At 27.8% G+C, this 25,474-nt stretch overlaps 5 protein-coding genes across 5 annotated transcripts; 2 read left to right on the top strand and 3 right to left on the bottom strand.

Annotated features, from left to right (window-relative positions):
- The first annotated feature begins 462 nt into the window (after positions 1–462).
- LOC124946752 (glycine-rich cell wall structural protein-like) lies at positions 463–3,484 on the top strand. The gene is made up of 5 exons (XM_047487938.1): positions 463–573; positions 1,025–1,086; positions 1,227–1,858; positions 2,305–2,572; positions 2,684–3,484. The coding sequence occupies exons 1-5, from the start codon at positions 556–558 to the stop codon at positions 2,832–2,834; spliced, it is 1,131 nt and encodes a 376-aa protein (XP_047343894.1). The 5' UTR covers positions 463–555; the 3' UTR covers positions 2,835–3,484.
- A 3,575-nt stretch (positions 3,485–7,059) lies between these two features.
- Positions 7,060–8,210, top strand: LOC124949259 (urease accessory protein UreE-like). Its single transcript, XM_047494056.1, has 3 exons — positions 7,060–7,173; positions 7,766–7,839; positions 7,921–8,210. The coding sequence occupies exons 1-3, from the start codon at positions 7,153–7,155 to the stop codon at positions 8,048–8,050; spliced, it is 225 nt and encodes a 74-aa protein (XP_047350012.1). The 5' UTR covers positions 7,060–7,152; the 3' UTR covers positions 8,051–8,210.
- On the bottom strand, positions 7,657–11,477 carry LOC124949249 (forkhead box protein B2-like). The gene is made up of 4 exons (XM_047494030.1): positions 10,766–11,477; positions 9,849–9,910; positions 9,188–9,477; positions 7,657–8,659 (listed from the first exon to the last, which is right to left on the bottom strand). Exons 1-3 carry the CDS (start codon positions 10,784–10,786, stop codon positions 9,231–9,233), a joined length of 330 nt encoding a protein of 109 aa, XP_047349986.1. The 5' UTR covers positions 10,787–11,477; the 3' UTR covers positions 7,657–8,659; positions 9,188–9,230.
- Positions 11,478–15,438: 3,961 nt separating this feature from the next.
- On the bottom strand, positions 15,439–16,467 carry LOC124949252 (signal peptidase complex subunit 1). Its single transcript, XM_047494044.1, has 3 exons — positions 16,325–16,467; positions 15,966–16,025; positions 15,439–15,882 (listed from the first exon to the last, which is right to left on the bottom strand). The coding sequence occupies exons 1-3, from the start codon at positions 16,367–16,369 to the stop codon at positions 15,700–15,702; spliced, it is 288 nt and encodes a 95-aa protein (XP_047350000.1). The 5' UTR covers positions 16,370–16,467; the 3' UTR covers positions 15,439–15,699.
- A 231-nt stretch (positions 16,468–16,698) lies between these two features.
- LOC124949248 (solute carrier family 26 member 10-like) lies at positions 16,699–23,185 on the bottom strand. Its single transcript, XM_047494014.1, has 15 exons — positions 23,084–23,185; positions 22,379–22,431; positions 21,010–21,124; positions 20,685–20,846; positions 20,014–20,124; positions 19,752–19,939; positions 19,510–19,674; positions 19,301–19,405; positions 18,936–19,069; positions 18,631–18,793; positions 18,292–18,468; positions 17,694–17,966; positions 17,447–17,614; positions 17,241–17,354; positions 16,699–17,070 (listed from the first exon to the last, which is right to left on the bottom strand). Exons 3-15 carry the CDS (start codon positions 21,104–21,106, stop codon positions 16,789–16,791), a joined length of 2,139 nt encoding a protein of 712 aa, XP_047349970.1. The 5' UTR covers positions 21,107–21,124; positions 22,379–22,431; positions 23,084–23,185; the 3' UTR covers positions 16,699–16,788.
- Positions 23,186–25,474: the final 2,289 nt, after the last annotated feature.

Below are 25,474 nucleotides of genomic sequence, written 5' to 3'. Positions count from 1 at the left end.
TTTTAAATTTCAAAAGTATCTCTCATCCAATAGATCTATCAGGTACTTTATCCTTCTGAAGTTCTTTTCGAAATGACGTATAGCTCCAGGCACGAATTTCTCTTATCTTTCTCTGAACCATGTTCAAATACATACATTTATCGAATGAGTTTCAAAACACATAGACACAGATATATGTATGTATATACATAAAAAAAATATGTATATAAAATAAATAAAGTTTGAAATGTATTCATACATTGTAACGCGTATCAAAGTTAACGCGTGGTTGATTTCGCACGAACACATCCGACTCCCTCAAACGTTTCCTCTTTCTCTTCCTACTGGTTACCGGTGTTGCTTGTTTCGATCTCGGTGGGATTAACACTCATCGTATAGTATCCCCCACCAGAGTACTGTCTTGTCCTTCCGGTGCTTCCTCTGGGTCAATCTATATAGCCGGCACTGTTACCGGCTATATATGACAGTGTCTATCGGTACGTCGAAGAGAGCTGATCAAGAAAAAGTTACTGACTATAAGGAAGAAAACGTATTTTCGTCCATCTTTCAGCGATCATGGAGATCAAAATCATCGTAAGGATTCATCACGCGATTCCTGATTTATTTCTTTTGCACGGGAAAAAAAGAAAAAAAAAAAAAAAAAAAAAAAAAGAGAATAAACGATTCCTTCGATTGATTTTGTTCTTGATTTATTCAAATCTCTTTTGGCTCGATTTTGTAGACTTTCTTTCGTAGATTTAACAAATTCTTTTTTCCTTCTTTTTTTTTTTCATTTTTTTTTCATGTTTTTTTTCTTTTTTTTTTTTTTAACGACAGGTACTTGAAAGATTGAAATTGTACTGTCTAATGAGAGAGCAATATAAAAGCTATTAGATTATCATATCTATCGATTTATCAGAAATTAATTTGCTCTAATGATCGTGGATAATCGATACGAATTAATTTAATTAAATCATCCTAAGTAACTTTAGTTACTAAGTTACTAAGTAAGATTTACGTTTATTATTCTTTTTTGTTCTTACAGATGAAATCATTTCTTCTAGTCATTAATCTGGCGATAGCTCTAGCTACCTTTGGCCACGAGCAGTAAGCAGTTTTCTAAAATAAAAATAAAAATAAAAATAAAAAAGAAAATAATAAAAAAAAAGAATTAAAAAAAATAAAAATAAAAAAGAAATCTATTAAAGAGACATGGAAATAAAATGATTTTATTTTTCGATTCGTAGCGTTCATATAAGGATTCACGTTCCTGAATTGGTTCAGCATCACGAAAAAAAAGTCATCAAGTATGAAGAACATGGTGGACACGGTGGTGGACATGGTGGTGGTGGTGGTGGTGGGGATGATCATCACATTGAAATAACAAGTCCAGGAATCGGTGATCTTGGCGGTGGTCACGGAGGAGGAGGTGGTTTTGGTGGTGGCCATGGTGATTTAGGAGGTGGTGGATTCGGAGGAGGTCACGGTGGTGGATTTGGAGGAGGTCACGGCGGTGGATTTGGAGGAGGTCACGGCGGTGGATTTGGAGGTGGTCACGGTGGTGGATTTGGAGGAGGAAGTGGTGGAGGAGCTTTTGGAGGTGGTCATGTGATCGTTCACCATTCGTCAGGAGGATTTGGGGGTGGTGGCCATGGAGGAGGAGGAGGTGGAGGAGGTTTTGGAGGTGGTCATGGAGGAGACCTAAGTGGTGGTTATGGAGGTGGACATGGAGGTGGACATGGAGGTGGACATGGAGGTGGACATACAGTTAGTTTGAGCGGAGGATTCGTCACACTTGGTGGGGGCGGCGGCGGTGGTGGTGGTGGCCACGGTGGCCATGACCTTGGCGGTGGCTATGGGGGTCACGGTGATTTCGGAGGTAAGAGGATCAATTAGACATACATATTGAACGAATAAAAAAACAACGGAATCTTTCGATCGGTAATCAATGAGCATAAATGAAAGATCAATGTCTGACGTGGAATTAATTGTCAAAACGAGTCCGTCCCGGTTAGTTACTTCTTTCTTCCTTTCACGTCGATTTTCCACGATGACGTGGTCAAAGTCATACGCTCGAAACCAGTTCCATGAACTTTCTCCATTTATAACGCGACCGTAACCTTATTTCAAACGATTACCAAGTTCTTTGATCGTTACCCTTTGATCACTTTCCTTCTCGATGTTCGATAAGAAATTATTATTATTATGTGTTCGAGTCTAATAATTTATGTTATACACGTATTTATCCATACTTTATCGAATAAATCATCGATCTCATATGTCTATGTTGTCGATTTTAATCTTTTCGAATAATTTATTTTACAGGTGGCCATGGAGATATTATAGAAACCATTCACAGTAGTAGTGGTGGTGGTGGCGGTGGTTATGGCGGAGGTGGCTACAGCGGCGGAGGTGGTTTCGGTGATCATGGAGGACATAGTTTTGGAGGTGGCGCTAGTTTTAGTAGCCATGGAGGAGGTTATGGGGGAGGTGGTGGTGGTGGTGGTGGTGGTGGACATGATATAGGTGGAGATGATCATTCCATCGGCTCCAGTAGTTATGGAAACAGTATTTCTTCTGACTTTGGAAGCAGGTATGACTTCTGATCTTGGACAAAAACATTTGTTAAATCTCGTCGTATCAAATGACAATAATTAATATAATTTTTATCTTTTTTTTTTCTCTTTTTCTTTTTTCTTTTCAGTGGACACGGCGGAAGTAGTTTCAGTTCGGGAGGTGGTTATGACTCTTACTCCAATGGACACTCGTCGTATAGTGGTGGAGGTGGAGGTGGAGGTGGAGGTGGATACGACAGTGGACACGGTGGTTTCTCGGGTTATCACAAAAGAAAATAAGAGATATAGACATTTTTTGTCCTTTCTTCTTCTTCTTTTTCTAATTTTGTTTGTTCTCGATGGTGATTCAACTCGAACATTTTTTTCTTCCCAATCCTGACCGACTTTTGACTCCTTCGTGAAAATATACTTTCACCACAATCAATCGATCGATAGATTATTCTGAGAGCTTTATCTTGACTTATTTGACTCTCGATCTTTGTAAATCCTCGAACAAAAACGATCCAACGGCATGATCAATATGGATAATGATTTTCGAAATATTCTAGCACAATAGATTTATTTCGAGCTTTTACGAAGTACTATCGTATTATCTCCAATTTCATCTTGTAAATATTACATCCCTTTTCCTCGAACACCGAAATGTATTTTATTAATGTTTGTAGTTTGTATATTTAACATGAATTTGTTTTTCTTTTTTTATTTTTTTTTTTAGTAAGCTGTGTTATGTGCTTGCGAATGCACGTTTTATCTATTTTTGTTCATTTTTTTTTTTCAATCTACGTGCTTCGCCAGCTAAAGCGTTTGTTATTTTACCTATAACTATCGCACTTGTATGAAACTTTCTGTAAATAAGTACTTATCTATGCAATAATAATTACGTTGTGACATTGTTGACTATAATAAAAATTTTTATATGTTTGTAAAAATGATGTCTTATTTCTCAAACTATATCCGTTTCAAAAATTTATTTAAAAAATAGAAAGAAAAAAGTTAATTTTTATGCTTAAAATAATTGTTTAGAGAAAAGTTAGAAAAAGAAATAAAAATAAATAAAAAAAACAGATTATTTTCGATCGATATAAGATAGATCATAAATTAATTTATTATAAAAAAGAAAACAAAAAATATATATATATATATATATTTATATACATAACATATAATCTTATTAGAAAGAGAGATCAATTATCATCAAAATAATATCTGTTAATATCGAAATCCCTCAATTTTCTTTCTAATTAATTACAATGAACATTTCACTCATGATTCTTATCGAATCAAACTTTCTTTAATCTAACGCAATTATTTTAAAATTAATCATTCGAGAAAGAAAATGAGGAAGATAAATCTAGGAAGTAATTATTTAAACGATACAACATACATACATATATATATATATATATATATATATATATATATATATATATATAAAAAGACACACACACACACATGCATACATATACAGCCATATATATATATATATATATATATATATATAAATATATACATATATATAGAGAGAGAGAGCGAGATAAATTATAATCTATTTACATACTGACACATACATTACATATGGCCGACGTAATTCTAAGCTTTTCGATTAGAATATACAAATTGATATATATATATATATATATATATATATATATGTATGTATGTATGTGTGTATGTATGTATGTATGTATGTATGTATATGTATATGTAAATAGATATAATTCTTATTAGACATTGTAAAGAATTTATTCGAAAAGGAAAGTAAGCGGAAAGTGAAAGAGCCGATCGTAAGATGGTCACAAGATTTCACTTTGCTTTACCATGTTCGTATTCTCTCTTTTATTAAACGATTCCACGCGTTCGATGCTCTTAAAAAGGAGAAGCCTTTTGAGCGTAATCCGTATGTCGATTTCCGACAACGATTTATCTTGATCATTTAATGCATGCCTAATTGATGGTATTCGTAAGATGGCTAGAAACTTTGTTTTTCGAGACTAAAAGATATAAATAATTAAGAATCTTTCATTTGATTGAAATTAATTATGAAGAAAAGTGATTGACCCCCTTAAAATCATATTAGAATAAGTCGATAGAAAGTATTTTTGTTGATATAAGTTTGATGGTATTGATTGAGCCAAAACTTTCTAGACGATTTCAAAATATCTATTATCAATCGATTAAATTAGCCTATAAATGTCTCATAATAGACTAATATATTCTTAATATCCGTTAGAAACTTTTAAGCTCATCTTTGAACTTTCGACTCACTCTTTAAAATTAATTATTAAATATTATCTAGATATTATAAAATATTATCGGGATTCGATGTTAATCATCTTGAATGAAAATTTGTACTTTAATATTTTCATTATTAAGAATAAATGAATTTACAATAAAATAAATTTTATTTTAATTACCAATATTTATAGTATATGTATATATACAAATATTTCTAGAAAGTTTTTCTTGTGTAATTTATATATATATATATATATATACATATATACACATACATATACGTATATGCCATAATAAAATTAATTTTGTAATAAAACATAAATATCATATCATCACGTTCAATCTGGAATGAGTATGCATACTTAAATAAATGAATAAATAGAATTTTTCTTAATATCATAACAAGTATGCGTATATACTTATAGGAAATATTTATATTTATATATATATATATATATATATATATATATATATATATATATATAAATATAATTTAGAGAAAGTATTATTATTTAAACAAGTAGATCTCTAACATTCGAATTGTCGAGAAATATCGTCGGTTTTGAATTGTATTTTTTTTTCCTTTTTTTTTTTTAAATCTCGAACTGAAACAGAAAGTTCGTATTTGATGTCAGTGGAAAATGTAATATTAGATATACATGTCTACGTATATGTGAATTTGTAAATATTTATTAATAATTTATTAGACCGTATGAGAGAGTATACGATGCCAAACAACAAATATCTACTACTTCATAAGTAGAAAACGTTGCTTTCACCGTATAGTAGATATTTCATGAAATTACAATTAAAATGAATGAACATACGTATCCATTTTCTATCATATTTCATTAAATTATAATTTAATAAAATCGATCATTGATCTATTATTATTTACGATTGAAATGAAATTTCTTTCGATTTATTCAATGACTAATCTCGATTTAAAAATAATATTAAGATTTATCAAGGAATCGTTGATAATATGTGATCTCATTTCTTAACGAGATAAGATTAAAGCATCGATGATGAATAATCTCATGAATCATTATTTTCACCTTAAATTATACTTTGTATTATACAGGAAAGTAAGATTACGACAATGCGTACCGTTGAATTACGCGTAATTGGAGCTCGAGAAAGTGGCCGATACCTAAGGATGAGGAACCGAAACTTCTCGAAGGACCATTTTCTCCGCTCTTGGAATACGAAGTGACTTATGTATACATATATTTATATATAAGTATGCTTTGTGAAAGTTTTGTCTCATATATTGTATATATTTACTGTGGGTGGTAAAATAACGACATGATATTTACCATGAGAATAACTATTTATATAGTTTCCTCTATTCTCTGTCAGTCACTTTGTTACTTTAAGTTCCCATGAAATTCAACATATTAATTATATGATACATTAATTGAAATAACAAATTTTTTGTCATCCTTGATATTCCATTATTTGTACAGTAAACACACACACACACACACACACATATATATATATATATATATATATATATCATTGATGTGTGAAGTTAATAACAGAGCAGATATTCGAATAATAATTTTTTGATAGACTTATTTTTTATGATAGATATTTATTATTTTGCAAAATTAAATAAAAAAAAAATAAATTACTGGATATATAAAAAGAAAAAAAAAAAACGGATTTCTCAAATTACTATTCGTATACGTAAAGATATACATTTACGTTCGAAGTATTGCACACATATATATATGCTTTAAAATTACTATCCATATATGTATGTGTATATGTTTAAAGTACTTTTCGCACACGCGTATGTGTTTAAATTACAATTCGCATATCCATATAAATATGTATGATATAGTTAAACTATAATAAACAAAATTAAGAGAAAGAGAGAGAGAGAGAGAGAAAAAGAGAGTGAGAGTAAGTATATAGTATGTAGTATATTTTTGCAATCATAAAATAAATTTAAAAAAATAAATCGAGTACAATCAGGATAAAAATGAGAAATGTAAAGAAAGAAAGAAAGAAAGAAAAAAAGAAAGAAAGGAAGAAAGTTGTGAATACTCATTTTCTTTTTTTTGTCTTTCTTTTTTTTCTTTTTTCTTTTTTTTTATTTTTTTGTAATCTTCGATACAATCGATTAATTCTTTGATACAATTGGTGTCTCTACGACAATGCGGGTCCATCGGCCCACGTGTAATCGCAAGTGAGAGCAGGTAGTAGAGGTGGGGCAATGTTAAGGTAGTAAAACTCTTGCACGTTCATACACCGTTCACTGATTGTTTCTGTTTATAAGGCTTGCGAGGTAAGTGACTTTTAGTTCTTCACTTGACTCGCCGAAAGTAGTAAGACGTACTGGAGAGGAGACATGCTGAAACTACGAAGATACGTGGGTGTCTCAATGGATCTTTTATATTCTCTCTCTTTTTCTCTATTAATTTCTCATTTATTTATTTTTATTTTCTGTTCATATGTTTTTATCCTTCTTTTATTATTCTCAATTATCAAGCCTACGAACTACTATATGTACTATACGTATTTTTTTACAAAAGTAAAAAACTAAAAAAAAAAAAAAAAAAAAAAAAAAAAAAAAAAAGACAAAAAAAACCGGAGAAAAAAGAATTTGAAGTTTCGAGATGACGATCTTCGAAATACTTTTGAGATCATATAAATATTATATAAAATATCACTCTCTTATTCTAATGTCTTCGTAGCAATAGATAAATAATTGATGATAAATGAAAAATGAAAAAAAAAGAGAAAATAAAAGAAAAAAAAAAAGAAAGAAAGAAATATCAAAGGAACAAATCGTATTAAGAATTTGAAATTTCGATCTATCGATGATAGAAATTGTCGAATCAATGAAATTTTTTAATTTCTTTTTTTTTTTTTTGTAATCGTAATGAATTTAATTTATTCTTCATTGGATTTCCATCTTTCATACTTATTCTTTTTCTTTTTTATTTTCTATTCTTTTTCAGATATTACTTCTAATGGTGTTCATGTTTGCACTTGTAACTGCGATGCCCCATCCTGGTGGTGATGGACACGAGCAGTAAATGATTCAAATATCCTTAGAAAATACAAATAAATCTCAGATGTTTATAAATCTTCAAACATTTTCAATGCTTTTCAGTACCCACTTTATAATACACGTGCCACATTATATCCATAAGCATCACCATACGCACGTAAAGAAAATTTATATACCGGTAGAGTCACACGACGACGATCATGATCATGAACACGAAGAAGATGGCTGGTGAGAGAGAGAGAGAGAGGGAGAGAGAGAGAGAGAGAGAAAGTTAGTTTCAAACGATCCTTCTCCAAACGTTATTACTGTTAACCCATTGCACTATTGTTATGTCAATTGTTACACGTTAATAAATTGTTAAAACTAAATTGATATTATTTAATTTTTATTTCTTTTATTTTTCACTCTCCATTAAATTCTAATTTCTCCAATTATTCTCTAATTATTTTAATCGGATGATTGGACGAGGATAAAAAGACGTCAAATAATATATCAGTTAATAATATTTATCAAACATATATGTATATACATATATATATATATATATATATATATATGTGTTCATGTATATAAAAATAAAATTGTATATAAGAATAACACAACGCAAAAGCATATGTACATAGATTAATTTTCATCTCGAACACACACTTAATCCATCCCCTGGTAATAATCCAAGGTTTTATATGTCCTATTGATAAATCGATATCTATTTTGTACTGATCTTTCTTTCGATGAGTACTCTGGCGACGAGTATTCTGGCAAAACGTTCACTTATCTCTTTTCTTATATTATTATTCGAAGATCAGAGAACGCGTCTCCTTATTATTTTAAATTATATAACCTGTAAATCAAAAATGTATACATATAAAAAATAATAACAGAATAAAATAAGAAACGAATAAAAAAATAAAAAATAAAAAAAAAAATATATATATATATATATATGTATATATTACTGTTAAAAGTAATATTAGAAAACAGTGAATATTTTCTCTTTAATTATTAATTAAAAGTAAAATATATAAAAGTAAAATTATATATTAAAAAAAGAAAAATAATTGTGATTATATTATCGAGTATATTTAATAATAATAGATTTCAATTAATGAAGAATATTCTTTTGATAGCCATTAAAATTATCTTATAAAATAATAAAAAAATAAATAAATTTTTATAATCATCAAATCTATAAATAATTTGACAATATTAATATGACAATAATAATGATAGATATTTATGTCAAGAAATCGTTGTCTTGAAATATTAATAACAATCAAATAAAAAATATTGTAATGAACAACAAGATACATCCTAAAGTCATGTAGATATGTACATATATATGTATATGAATCTGTATACTACTACATACCTAAAAATCAAAAACAAATCAATAACAACATTTGTGACTCGATCTACCACCAAGGCTTTTCTTCGTGAACTGGTACATGAACAGGTACATGAACTTTTTCGACTACTGGTACAGGTACATGAACCTTTTCAACTACAGGTACTGGTACATGAACCTTTTCGACATGGTGAATTGGAATTGGTACTGGCACTGGTACCTTTTTAACGTGATGAACTGGTACATGAATCTTTTTCACGTGATGATGATGAACTGTGTGAACGTGATACGGGACATGAATCACGTGATGAGAACTAAAATAAAAATTAATTGTTATAAGGACGATTAGAAATTATTAAAATAATAAATTATTCAAAATTAATATAATCAAAAATCGATGAAAAAATTAATGATGAAAAATTAATGAAAAAGATAAAAAATAAAAAAAAAAAGATATAAAACGAAATGATACGAAATTAATAGGTATAATAAAAAAAAAAAAAAAAAAAAAAATTATTATGAACGAACCAACGTAACAAATAAAATAAATTTATGGGGTTCGTTTCTTATTCTTTTTTTTCTTTTTTTTTTTAACAGGTCACGATTCGATATAAAATTAAAAGATATTAAATTATGTATAACTTATGAATAATGATAGGATACTTTTTCTTTTTTTCTAACTTACTGGCCATGATGACCAGGTATGGGCGATGTTAAAGCCACGGTCAACATTCCGAACACGAACGCCTGAAATACGATTGTGAATTTGTGATTATCAACATAAGGAAATAAATCGAGCTCGTACACACGTCACATCGGTTATCGAAATGCAGAACGGCATTTTTTACGAACGTTTCACTGCATTTCTCGACCGATGCACTTACATGCATATGTATGTATTTCGTATTACGACAACGTGAAAATACTTCGTTTTCGCAGGTGAGATTGTCTCACATGTTCTATTTTTTCTTACGTTATATATTATTATTATTATTATTATTATTATTATTATTATTATTATTATTATTATTATGTACTAATAATTAATAATTTTATCTACAAAGTAAATCACCATTTTTGTCACAATGCTTTTCCGAATAATATAACAAAATTAAAAAGGATAAAATTATATAAAATTTCGTCGTCTATTTTTTAGAAGAAAATATTAAAAATAAAAATATAAAAATGACAATTAAATTAAATTAAATCTTAAAAAGTAAAAATACGCGATAATAATAAAAATTCATTCACGACACTAATGTACAAATTTATTTTAGGTAATCATCTTTCCTTTTTAATTTTCAATATAAAAACAACAAATAATAAAGAAAAAAACATATAGGAACAAAATATCTAATAATTAAATAATAATTATTCTTCCAAGAGATTTATTGTCGTCGTAAATCTCTTCGAGAAATAATATAAAAAAGTTAACGCATAAAATTGTATAAAATTTGTTTGTATAAAAATCGTTTATTTCTTAGAAAAGAAGTGGAATAAAAGTTACATTGAGTTAAATTGAGGAACGAAAAGAAAAGAGAAGAAAAAAAAAAAAAAAAAAAGACGACAGGAATTATACGACATCAATAAAATTTTACTCACGACAATAATGTATGAATTCATCTTGTTGATCTTCTTTCGACGTAAATAAAATCTTCCTTGGGCGATCTTCGACGGGAACAAAAATTAACGAAAAGAGAAAAATGCGAAAAAAATTAAATAAATATATAGAAACCACTTGAAAGAAAATTCGCAAAGAAAAAAAAAAGAAGGGATACTTTTTTTTTTTATTTTTATATGTATATATATATATATATATATATTTTTTTTTTTTTTTAAACGATAACACGTTGCAATCGTAATAAGATCGTCTGCTTGACTTGATATTATGAACGTCGATACGATTCTGCCTTTGATCGCTGGGGATGTGTGCTTATAAAGGACATGTGAGTGCCTTGGCCAAAACCACCCGGTGAAAATGATCAGGGTGGGGAAGAGAGTCATAGTCCCGAGACATTATAGTTACGTAAAAGCAAGGAAACGATCGCAGATTGTTACGTATGTAATGTTTTACGTATATATGTGTGTATAATAGTCACACACCTCCCAAAACGAAACATCGTCGTACACCTCATACAGATAGACACCAGTGTTTGTGTGTATGTGTGTGTGCGTGCGCTCGCGCGTACGGCTTTCCGCACGCACGCAACTCTCGGAATATTCGAAAGAAGCTGCGTAACAGTGCAGCGTAGTGTGTCTTCGTCGTCGAAAGTTCGAACCCAATTTTTCCTCCATTTTATTAATCCGAGAGATCTGAAGTTGATTAAATAAATAATAAAAAGAAAAAAAAAAGGAAGAAAAGAAAAGGAAAAAGAAAGAAATAATAATAAAAAAAAAAAAAAATAAAAAACGAAGAAGACGGACGATTTTCTGATTGAAAGATAAGAAAGAAAAAAAATATAAATGTGCGAAGTTCGTGATTAGAGGAGTGTATATATGTGTGTGTGTGTGTGTGTGTGTGTGTGTGTGAAAATATTTTTTGGCCAAGTGTCTGTGCGTCTGGTTTGCGTAAAAAAAAAAGGGGAAACAAAAATAAAAAAATATACATACATACATATATATATATATATATATATATATATCGAATTTAACATCAATCCAATTTCGTGTTGTAAAAAAATTTTTGATTTGTTCGTTAGCCCGGTATTTTTTTTTTTTTTTTTTTTTTTTAATTACTTTCCTGTAAAGGTCTAAGGCAATAGTCCGTCACGAAGTAAAAGTAAATGTTCACTTATTTATTTACCAACTTAACTATAGTATTTTAAACGTAATTATACCGTATTATGGAATGCTATGGTTTGTAACGATAGAATATGGTTAACATTGAATTACCGTTTCTATTTGCACATTTAATGTGGCGTCCTAGAATGTGAAACGATGAAGACGAATGTGTATAGTCGTTTATTAATAAGTTTAAAATCTTCAATTTAATCGTTCGTAATTTTGTCCATCCGATTTTTCATTAATCAATTTTCGTTCGTATATGAAAATATTTTCGTTACACTGTGCGAACACGTGCGGAATACGATAAATTCGAGTCTTATCGATTATCGCGATAAAATAATTACTAACAGTTTTATAATTATTATATAATTATAAGCTTCCGCATTTTCCCTATATAAACAAGTAGTATTCTTAATTCGTTAGAGTTTACGTTAATTATGATCAGCATTACATCTATGATACGTTCTAAGATAATTTTTTATTTCGAATAAGAACCTTCTATTAGTTTTTATTTTTTCTTTTGTTTGTTTTTTTTTTTTCTTTTTTCAAAAAAATATTGAATTGCATAAGAAGCAATGCGTGTCGCAATATTATATATTTTATATCTAATCATGTTTTTGTTTTTATTTATTTTTATATCTATTAGTGTTCTTTTTTGTTGTTTTTCTTTTCCTAATAGTAAAAAATACTATTCTTGTATATTATAATTATTATATATTTACTATTTTCTTTTTGATTAAAAGAATACTATAATATCATTTATCGTTTATTTAAATATAAATTATCGAGTAAACAATTAATCATTGTTTATTGTTCATTTAGAATATAAAATAATGAAAATTTTTTTTAAATATAAAATAATGAAAATGATGATTGTAAAAGAGTGAGAGCACAATGTTACGACAATATTTCCTCGGAACATCATAGTTATCGATCTTTTATAAATCGAATCATATTTAATATGTGTATTTTCGGAAGTTGAATTAATTCGTTACAAGATGTTATTCTGAAGTTTTTTGATTACCTAACAACTCTTTCTTCCACACATTCGTATGGAAAGTTTTATAGCATCGTTTTATCGTAAACGCATTTAATGATTCTTATATCACGATCTTTCGTTTTTTCGTTAAGAATTTCGTCAACAACAAACTCATAAATAATTCGTGAATTTCAATGAACTTTCATTACGTGTTGGCAAATTATAAATATTGATTTTGAGCTTATACAAGACGCGATAAGTAAGAAACGAAGAAGAAAATGGATCGATTAATAAAACATGAATGTATTTCTAACATGCATTTATATATAGATTATTGTGCATATATATATATATTATATCGATTATATCACAGCTACATATATATAAGATGGATCAAAAGTTATTAAGTGATTGTTTCAAATCGATTAATTATACTATTTCGAAAAATGTTAAACTTATAATTAGGTTTATTGTTTTACAAGATAGTAGTTTTTTTTTTCTTTTTAATCTGAAAACAAAAATTGAAAATTGAAAAGTCTCGTTAAAGATTAATTATCATCCGATTTGAAAATACTTTTACTATCATTCGTGAAATTTTTCATTCATTTTGTTACCTTTACATTTGTTTATATATTTACATATATAAAAATACAAAATGTATTTGTTAAAATGACTTATGCATCTCCAAAACTTCATAACGATTTCACTATTTCGGAATCAATATGATGTGTCAATAATATCATTACAATGTTGCTTGTGACTGTACAATAGAAAGAAATCGTCAACTATTTTCCTCGTAAACTTTCAATGTTTATAATGCGCCATTGCTCGCTTGACTGAAATGTCAGCCGAATGTATTTAATTATGTATGCAACGTAAGTCGATTAAATAATCCAAATTATTTCTAATATCTAAACATCACGTTTTTATAGTACGACGAAAAAAAAGGAGATTAAATTGAAAGTATTATATTTTTATTCTACAACATTGGATTGTCGGTCGGTCGATAAAGTATCATATCACATTTAGCGAAAGTAAGTTGCGTAAATCATACAACCATTTTTTTATCGAGTACTGTTAAAAAAAAAAAAAAGAAATGGCAATAGCTATATCGACATTTTGAAAAGTATTTAATTTATTATCCGACGAATTTGCGTTTACGTTAATCGTGCTGGACCGCAAAATAAATAATGTCGTTCAAGTGCAAGTTTGAAGGTTGATTGTCGTCAATTTAGCGAGAATTTTTTAATTGGTCATCTTTAAATACGATTACACGAAATACGAGTCTTAAATTAAAATGAATTATATTATTCGTTTGATTTTTTTCTTTTTTTTCTTTTTACTCTCTTACACCGACAAAGCCGACAGAGTTACAGCAGGAAGTGGTGCAGCTCGCATACTTAAAATATCCTTCATACAGGGAGAAAGTGTTTCGTAACCAAACGCACATATATACATGTACATATATATATATATATATATATATATATATATATATATATCTTTATGTATCTCTTCTATGTATCTACGGGATAAAGGTATGATCATCGTAGATTGGAAAAAGGATATTAAAGGAGAGCACGCGATTTGTACCAACGACTGCCTTTTATTCTACTTTATAACATGAAATTTTCAAGTTCGAAACTGGAACTGGAACTGGATCTGGATAAATGGCCTATTAAATGAAACGATTATCTTCCGGCTTTCAAACGTTGCGAATGTCCTTCTTTCGAAAGCGAGGGTAAACGTATACAGGACGTACTTCATTACGTCATATTATAGATTATTTTGATTATTTACACCCTAGAAAATTATATCGTTGTGCAATTAATGATAATAGTTCAGATCTATTTCTCTTTCAATTCTTTTAACGCTCTCGTTAAATACGAGATTGTTATGAGATTCAAACTCTGTTTTATTTTAAGCTTTCACATTAGTATCGAATTGTAATTTCAAATGAAGTTTAGAAATGTTTTGAAATAAAAGTGAAATTTTTTAAAGAAGTAGAAAATTAGGATATTCGAATTTATATTAAAATATTCAAATTTAATTAAATTTTTTACTTTGTTCAAGATTTCTGTTTAATATCGATGAATTTTTATCAGAAATATTTTATAAGATTATCTTTAGAAAGTTATATTAAGAAATTTTCAATGGATAATCATAAATACGATTTTTCTATTTGTTAGTACTCGTGAAAGTTATTTAGCCGATGTTCGATTTTGAGAATAATATATACCATCATCGTGCGACGAAAGAGAAATGAGAGACATGGTGAATGAAAGTTTTAACATTGGAACTCGTCCAATGTACTGCAACATAGTATATATGTATATGTTATTGCCATAAATGATAGATAATCGTTCGGAAACAACGAAGGGGAAATTTACAGTTGATACATGGTAAAAATTCTACTACTTCCTTTTCACCATATAAAAAATACGTAAGACTAGTTTTACTCTGTGACAGTAAGCAATGATCATGTAGACTATTGATACTCTTTTTACTCTTATTTAAATATAATTTTTTATATTCGATATAGTTTTTCTATTATATAATGTTTCTTTTTAAAAGTAAGTATTACACTGTTTTGGATAAATATAAAAAAAATTTACTTTGAAGTACATCGGTTATTAAATGCTGCAGGTTTTTTTTTCTTCCTACATTTAGTTATAAAACACTATATTATACGTAGGAATGTCAGTCTCTCCTGCCTTCGCAGTTGGTCGAACAGAAACTTAAATCATTTTATCAATATAAATTAAATGCACCATTACTTTTTCTTTTTTAATTTTGTGGCTATTTCAGCTTGTGGTTTCTGCCAATCTAATGGTTTACGACGATACATAGGCCATGGCGGTACTGTAATTAATGCAGCCATTACAAAACCTGCTCCTAGAATATAAATAGTTTGAGAGAATTGTTGAATGACGTATCCCCATATAAGACCAACGACCTGCACAAAAAATTTTTATCATAATTTTAAGGTTTTTATTAACGAAATATTCAAAATAATTAATAATAAAAATTGTTACTAACCCCAAAGAGAGTTATGATGACTCTTGATAATTTCTCTGCTCTGGCCTGACCATCGTAGTCCTGTAATGATACATATTCAATTAAAATTTATACATGTATGATATTTTACATATTACATAAGTATGATACATAGCTTTGTATATACTTCTTTATATTAAAATCTAACGCAAATATTTTAATAATTATTTTATTTATTATTATTTTATTAATCCTTAATACACAAAACTTAAAAACTGTATCTTGTCTTTGACATATGGAGACGCATAACCTCTAAATTTTGCATGCGTTTAAAAAATTTACAATTCCTTATCGCCGAGCTATTATTTTTAGATTTAAATCAAACTATATTTATAACTTACCATATACGTAGGAATGGACTTAATATATTGTACCCAAGAATTCATTATATTAAATAAATAAATATTATAGACGTGGCAATATATAACCCCTCAAAGCAAACTCTGCGAAGTGATAAATTTTATAGCGCTCGAAACAGTGCCATCTGTAAGAAAATTCTATAACTACTTCGCTGTTGTTATTACTACTTTAAACAAAACACACACACTATCGATGTAAAATAGATAGCGCGTTTTCAGGCGTTTTTTCATTTATTTATTGCCTAATATCTATATAATAAAAAATTAATAGATAATCGAACAATAATTTTGTTTTTTTTTCTTTTTGAAGATTCATAAGGAGAACATTTATAAATCCTAATAAAATAATACTGTTGTGTGTTTAATCATATAACATTTGTATCTTCTCCTATATTTTTCATATCACTTATTTTTCTCTATAAATTTATATATTTATATAATTATTTTTATTCTAAAGTATTAGTAGTCCACGTGGATATCGACCTATCATTGTTTCGATGTTGTGCAAAATGTACAGCATCGGCGATTGTAGGAAATAATCCAAAAGTAGAATCGTTGGATTCCAATAAATTACACTTGTTCATTGTTTCATAAACAGGACCGCAGGATCCAGTGATAAAAACAGATACATCAATGTCATTGTATTCGTTAATTAAATTTTTTAAAGTTTTTACACCGGAAGGATCGATGTATACTACTGCCGAAAAGTCCAATATTAGAGTTCGTATCTATAAAAAAATGTATATTAATTAATTAATTAATTTTTTCAAGAATCATTTGTAATAAATAAATATTATTAAAATTATTAAAAGCAATTATAACACACAGCTAGTGATAAAGAGAGCATAGCGAATATATACAAAAAAAAAAAGGAAAGAAGAAGAAAAAGAAAAATTACAGTTTCTTTAGTCGATGTACTGCCATAATAACAATTCGAAGAATTTCTAGTAATATAAAGTTGCTGGGATGAACACGCAGATAGTTCGTTGAAGTCGGGATTTGAGTATTTTATCTAAAAAAAAAAAAAAAGGACAAAAGATGTAAAATAAAATATGATATACCTTTCGAAGATTATTTTTGATAAATTTATATTTACAAATATACCTCTTCTGTTCTTTCATCTTCGACGATCTTTTTAGAATGTTTCTTCATCAATTCCTTTCTTGGTATCACTTCAGTGAGTTTGTAAACTTTCTCACAAAAATGTTGCCTAGATGCAAAGTTCAGACTTCCCGAATAATGAAATATCTTAATACCTGCTATCTCGATGGTCTGAGGCAAAACAAAACAAATTTATGTACTGTCATAATTGAATTAATAATGAAAGAAATTTTATCCAAATTTGTCATACTCCTTTGTATCTTTTGGAATCCAAATAGAGTTCGGTACCGGGTGCCAATGCAAGTAAACATGCATAGGGTTTAGTAGCAATAACTATTAATTTTGCGAGGCATACAAGCAAACCAATGAGTAGACCATATTCGACGTCCAACAAAATAACGGTAAGAAATGTTATGGCCCATATAATGGCATCTATTTTATCCAATTTCCAAAACTTTTTGAATTCTGTAATTTTCATCAGCATACTTTGAAGAGCCACGACTATTATACTGGCTAGGATACACTAGAAAATAATTATATGTATATTTAATGATCGTTCATATAATAAATGTGACCTTGAGATAATACAAGGACTTCCGAATATTATCGACAAAAATTATTTTTCTATTAATATTTGTTTCTTTTCTTTAAATAAATTAATTTCATATAAATTTCTCGATTTTTCGATCGTACGATTTTAAATATCAAGAAATGTGATCTTTTGCTTTCTAAAAGATATAAAAAAAAAAGGAAAAAAAAAAGAAAAAGAAAACTAATAAAAATTGAACGAATCCTAAATCTTGAACAATTCAGTATTAATTAAATTAATAAAAATTCGTAAATATTACACGTGGAAGGGGTTCGAAGAATGGTCCAATCCATAGTAAGACGCTGATCAATATAGTACAAGATATCAAGCTTGCTAATTGAGTATGTCCGCCAACGGTTTCTTGGATCAATGATCTCGATAATGAGGCGGTGAATGGCATGCAAGAGAAAAAGGATCCAAAAAGATTGCCAAGACCCTAGAAAGATAAAAAAAGAAAAAAATAAGAAAATAAAAAAATAAAAAAAAAATATGTTCGATATAATATCCTTCATTGTGAATTTTTATTGTTTGTATTACAAAAAAAAAAAGAAGGAAAAAACTTGGCGATATGTTGAAATACATTGGTAATTGTACTTACCTGGGCAACCAATTCTTGATTGGCATCTACTTTGTAACCAGCTTTTTGCGCAAAGATCAAAGCCATTGACATAGATATAGTATAGGAAACTAAAGTAATTACGAAGCTATCGAGTAGAACGTTCGGTATCAGAGAAAGTGGAGGTATCGACGGTTCTGGTAATCTGAAAGATATAAACATGAACATGAGGATAAACTTAAACATAAACGTAATCAAAATTATAAAATTTTATTATAATTTTTCCAAGTACAACGTATTTTATATGAGATTGATATTATAAGACAGAATTATTTGTATAAATTTACCCGACTGGTATATCGCCGACTATCTTGACATTGTATACTTCTGTCAAATTCATGTACATTGATATCAAAGTACCACTCACTACTGTCAACATTTCTATAGGTATTGGAAATGGACTTAATTTTGCAAATCTTGGCTAGAAAATACAATAATTATTATTTTATGTTACATATATATATAATATCGTATATAATATATAACAAAAAATGTCCATTAGGATTATTGTGAAATCTAATGACTTCTTTTTTTGATAAGGATCTGTCTCGACGTTTTTCGAAAATATCATTATATTTTGTAATAAATCTAATAAACACTTTTCGTTGAGACACTAATAATATATATATATGTATATAATGATACTGCTTACTTTTAAGAATTCATTATTAAATATCAGAATAATAATAGTTATCGTTGATATACTCAAAGCAGCCAGATTGACTCTATCGAGATTATTAAATATATCGAAGTAGGTCTAAAAAATAATGGAAAGACATACAAAAAAAATTTTTACATATGTAATTATTTCAATTAAAGATATATAATGGAAATATTACAGAATGATGTACTCGTACTCACGAGAATCAGTTTAAATATACCTCTTCGTGGTATCAATGTTAAACCAAGAAGATCCTTCACTTGTGACGTGAAGACATGTAATCCAGCAGCTGTGGTGAAACCACTTATTAGGCTATCGGCCAAGAACGAAGATATAATACCCAATCGTAATATGTACATTCCTAACTAGACAAGATACCTTCAGTTACACGTTAAATATCGATTCGATCATTGATTACGAAAACATTTAACAATAACGTCACCTGCGTTAGACCAACAACAAATGTCACAACGGTAGCTACTTGTATCGGTGTGTAATGATTATTGATTATACCCGTTGTCATCGTTATGTTCTCTTCATAAATCTTAGTGCTATTGTTCGATAAATTTTCTGATGAGCTATAGGTCGTTACCACTTTACCTGTCATCATGCATACAACCGCAAATGTACCTATAATTTAGAATAATTGAAGAATAAAAAAGTGTCATTTTTAAATTAAATATATTCATTCGAAAGAAACTTACCCATCGAGTTATGTCTAGATGTACCGAATAAAAAATATATTAAAACTGGAAAAAACGCCATGTAAATACCAACTATGGATGGTACATTTCCCAATATTGCATATGCCATTCCTATCAAATAATAATAATAATAATAATAATAATAATAATAATAATGAATTACGCATTTGGAAAAAGATCATATTTAATTTAATCAGAAGAAAAATAATATTTAAAATGTAAATTCAAATTTATATTGAAATCAACAAGATAGAAATTTTGTTCGTAAGAAATTTTTAATATTTTTTCAAATGTAAATTCGATATTTATATTAATAAAAAAATCAACGAGATAGAAATTGTTTGCGCAAGAAATAAATAATATTTTTCAAACGTAAATTATAATTTATAATAAAAATAAGAAAATAAAAGCTTTAATTAGATATATAAAATTTTTTATTTATATTTTAAAATATGATAAAAAAATTCTATCAGTTTTCGTCTTAATTAAAAAAAAAAAAAAAAAAAAAAAAAAAAAAAAAAAAAAAAAAAGAGAGAAAAAAAGAAAAAAAATCAATTATTCAATTATATTGAATAATTCAATATATATATATATATATATATATATATATATATATATATATATAATTTTTAATTGTATAAAATTAGAAATTATTAAGAAAATTATTATACCTTGAGGTATGTGCATTACGGCAACGGTAATACCTGCTACGATATCACCAAGAATATTATTTCTCCAATTATATTCTGGTAACCATGAGATCAACGGTATAGATTTTTTCAATATTTTCCATGGATTAGCTTTTCTCCATTTCTTGGACATCTCTTCGGTAACTAATTACAATATATACTCGTAATAATAAATCAAAAGAAAAAGAAAAAAGTATTATTTCAAGGACTCGTTTCGCTTTCGCGGAGATGAAATCTCCGACAACAAGTTGAACTATTAAAAACTAAACCGAGATAAAAGTGATTTAAGGTCACTGACTCGACTTACGATTTCTCTTTGGTTTCGCATACTTGCACGCTCGATGCAATTCGTCTTGACGATATATCGGTCGTATCACTGTCATTTCCGATGTTATCGTCGCCATGTTTATTCTTCGACGAATCTGTTGAAAAAAAGAAGAGAAAAAAATAAAAAGTAAAAGAGAACGAAAGAAAATCATTGGAAATAAGAAATATTTAACAGGTAGGGAATTCTCGATCGAAAGTTTACTTTTCTTCGAGAAGAAAAAAAATAATAATAAATAAATAAATAAATAAAGAAAGAAAAGAATTTCCTTATTCATAATAAATTGATGATCATATTCGTTGTAATAAAAATCAAAATTTTTTTTCCTATCTTTTTTGTAGTATTATTTCAAAAGAAAATAATTCTTTTGTGGAACAAAAAAAAAAAAGAGAAAAGAAAAGTAAAAATAAAAAATATTTTTCTTGTCAGGACAATGAAGACATAATAATCTTTCGAAGATAAAAAGGATGTTTATTCAAAAGCACATGGTAGAAATATATTGATCTGTTTTTATTTTAGCATCATGCTGATAGTTCGCGGCGATGTATTGTTTTGAAAAAAAAGGATTGTTTTATCGTGAGGATTGTCGTACGTGCATAACAGTTTTGTTTCGTTAATAAACATGTTTGCAAATGTTAATATATAGCTCAGTTCGTGCTGAATCAAAAAAATTCAATTGCTTTTTCAAGGACATTTAATTAAATTGTAAAATAAAAAAGAAAAACGAATAAATACAAACAAAAAAAAACGAGTGAAATAGATAAAAGAAGAGAACAAAGAAATTAATTTAAAATAAATCATAAATTTGACAAAATTTATATATATATATATATATATACATATATAAAACTTAATTTTAAACAATAAGAAAAATAAATTCCAAATGAATTATAATTTTCACCGACAAGAAAAGAAAAAGAAATTAATTTTAAGTAAACTTTTGGAGAAAAAAAAATGTTCTCAAGTAAACTTTTTTCTTCTCCTTTTTTCTTCTTTTTTCTTGAAATCGTAAAAATAAAATTCAATGAAGTGATCCCAATGTTCTTTTTCATCATTTTTCGATATAAAATTGTATCGAATTTTTCTAAAAATATCAGGGTAAACACGATAAGGCTGACTATTATACATGATTTAATCATAACGACAATGACATCGGAGAATTCCAATGACTTTATTTATTTATTTTTTTTTTTTTTCATTCTCTCTGAGGTTTTCCTTCGAGCAATTGCTTCGTGACAGTAATTGTGTGATTAAACTGGCAAATAAATGGAGCATATATTATCGACGAACGTTAAATTTAACTGATACGAATGATTTAATTCAAAAGGAGGTCTATTCATGATATACATACTTATGCAATGATGCTCATCGAAACGTCTTTCAGAATATATGCGTAGATTAAATCTAAAATGAGATATATATATATATATAATATATATTTATTAATTATATAATATATACATATATAATTAAATTGTTCATTTTCATATATATAAAAAAAAAAGTGAATGGAGTGAATCGATAGAACAAACTTAATTTTTTGTTAATATATTTTGTACTATTTTTATTTCTTCTTATCTTCCTTTATTTATTTATTTATTTATTTCTTCTTTTATATTATATCATCATAGGAAATTGTATCTAATAATTTTGATAATTGCTTAAGAAAATTAAACAAAATTATTTATATTCATCATATACGTGATATTATCTTATTTATTTTATTAATTTCTTTTCTTTTTTCGAATTATCATTCGAAAAGCTTTGTCTAATATTTTGGATTAATTGTTTAACAAAAATTGATTTGTACTAATACAAATCTTGAAAAATTCCTTATGTAAGTCAATGAAATATTTCATAAAGAAACAATTTCTTTTTCCGTTGAATTCCATAAATTATGTTATAATTAAGTAATTAAGTATAAAAGAACGAAATAAACAAGAAACACAAATATACGTTAATTTATAAACGAATGTTCGTCGAATAATTTGTAGACGAAAAAAAGAAAAAAAAAGAAAAAAAAAAAAAAAAGAAAAAAAAAGTTCCATTAATTTACATTTTACACACTGTTTTCGTTTACAACACTCTCTAGAGACATTAACACGATTCGAACGACAACCGAAAACTGACATTGAGAAGCTAGAAGTAATAAAAGTTTACGAACGAAAGCGGTAATGTCGACGAGATATCCAAATGTTATCAAATCACGTCCTGTCTCGACAGTATCGTGATATATGTATATGTACATGATAAAGATAATGAGAATACATTAAGAGATTCGAAACATCTAGATTTAAACTCGAAACGTCTTCATCGACTGTCTCTTTCATCCGTTGTTTTGCAACGAATTGATCGCGAATGACGAACGAATATGTATATATAGATAACCCGATAAATAACTGAAACGCAATTTTCTTGTTGTTTCTTTTTTTTGCTTTCTTTTTGGTCTGTTTTTATATTGCGATCGAAAAAGAAATTATTATAAAAACTAAATGTATGTCTTTTTCAGTGACTAATGAGCGAGAAAGAAGAACAAAGAAAGATTAAAAAGATATTAAAAAAAAAAAAAAAAAAAAAAAAAAAAAGAAAAAAAAAAGAAGAGGAAGAAGAAAAAATTGAAACAATCGAGAAAAAGTATAATAAATTAAAATATTAAAAAAAGAAAGAAAAACTATATATTATACAATGATATTTATTATATTACGCGTGCGCGCGAGCACACACACGCACACGTAATAATATATATATATATATATATATATATATTGTTAAATAATGATATACTTTTTATATGCAATGATATGTACAATGTCAGATTATAAAATTTATATTATATATTTATTTAATAATTATTATTTAATATATAAATATTATGTGATATAAAAATATGTTGATATTGAAAAGAAAATGAATACAGTAATATAATACCTTATCATTTAGCTGTGAAAAGATGTGAGTTGGAAATCGTAGATACGAGAGACGCTGTGGTCCAGACAACAATGAGAACCCGTCTCCGATCTCTCCCTCGATCTTGGTAGATCGAGCGAGCAATTATCATTGCGACACGCGCCATGAGATCTCGTTAAGCTTTTCAACTCGCGGAATGCTTCGAGCAAAATGACTCCCAACGACAAATTCAACAAACTAATCTCTCTTCTTGAATAATTTATTGGCATATACACATCTTTCACTTCTTATTTGTTTCAGTTATTTAATATTTTCTCGTTAAATAATTATTTTCATTAAAATAATTAAGATAAAAAGAAGTTACAAAATTGCACGATCTCTCTCTCTCTCTCTCTCTCTCTCTCTCTCTCTCTCTCTTTCTCTCTCTCTCTCTCTCTTTTCTTTCTCCAAAATATTTAGAAACGAAATATCATTTCTTTTTAATCGAGACTCGATAAAAAGAAATCGATAAAATCAAATATTCTCAAATATTATTACATTGTATATTTAATAATCATTCAATATATTTGCAGGTGACATTGAAGAATGTGAATGTTTATTAATAATAATAAAAGCAAAATAAATGAAATAATAATTTTCTCATTCCACGTTATTTTCTATAAACGCTTCTACGAACTTTTTCTATTTATATTTATAATCGAAGAAAAAGCAATCGAATGTACTGATATAAATTATTGATGGAATATTTTTACTTATATTCTTCTCGTAAAATAAAATGTTTTGATCTTATCGCTCATATATACATACATACATACATACATACATACATACATATATGCATATTTATATACAGGCATAGATTTACATATTATTACTTCTACATTTTTTCGATATCAAAGAGTTATGTCTTCGTAATAAACATATAAGAGAAGAAAAGAAAAGAAACGAAATGCAAAAGAAAAAAAAAAAAAAAAAAAAAAAAAAAAAAAAAAAGAAAAAAGTGAATGAAATATTTCGAACGAGGAAATTAATTGGAAGAACAAACCTTTCCTTGGTGTTATTTTTTTCGAAGAAATATCGTCGTCGTCGTCGTCGTCGTCGTCGTTGTTGTTGTTGTCGATATAGAAGAATAAGGAAGATAAGGAGGTCGAAGTATCTTTAAAAAAGATTTATGAATTCGAACATTGCTGAAATGCTTTTTGTTAAATACGTAGTATATATATATATATACATATGTATATATATATATATATATATATATATATATATATATATATATATATATATATGAATAATTCTAGAATAATATTTCCAATGTGAAAGGCCTCGCGTAGTGTTTAGTGGAAGGAAAGTGTTGTTGACCGATCGCGAGTTACTCGATTACTATATTGGACTCACTATGTTTGACTCGCGTAACGTAGAATGGCGAAGGTCTTTCTTCGTCGTATATACCGAACGTTCACTCGTTAACTACGTTCGGTAAGATTCGTTGAAAGGTTACTATTTAGGGTCCTATTTTTATGGTCAATCTTTTTTTTTC

This window comes from Vespa velutina, chromosome 1, assembly GCF_912470025.1.
Source record: "Vespa velutina chromosome 1, iVesVel2.1, whole genome shotgun sequence".
Classification (NCBI taxonomy): Eukaryota; Metazoa; Arthropoda; class Insecta; order Hymenoptera; family Vespidae; genus Vespa; species Vespa velutina.
The sequence above is the reverse complement of the archived record's forward strand: the minus strand, read 5'-3'. Positions and strand labels throughout refer to the sequence as shown.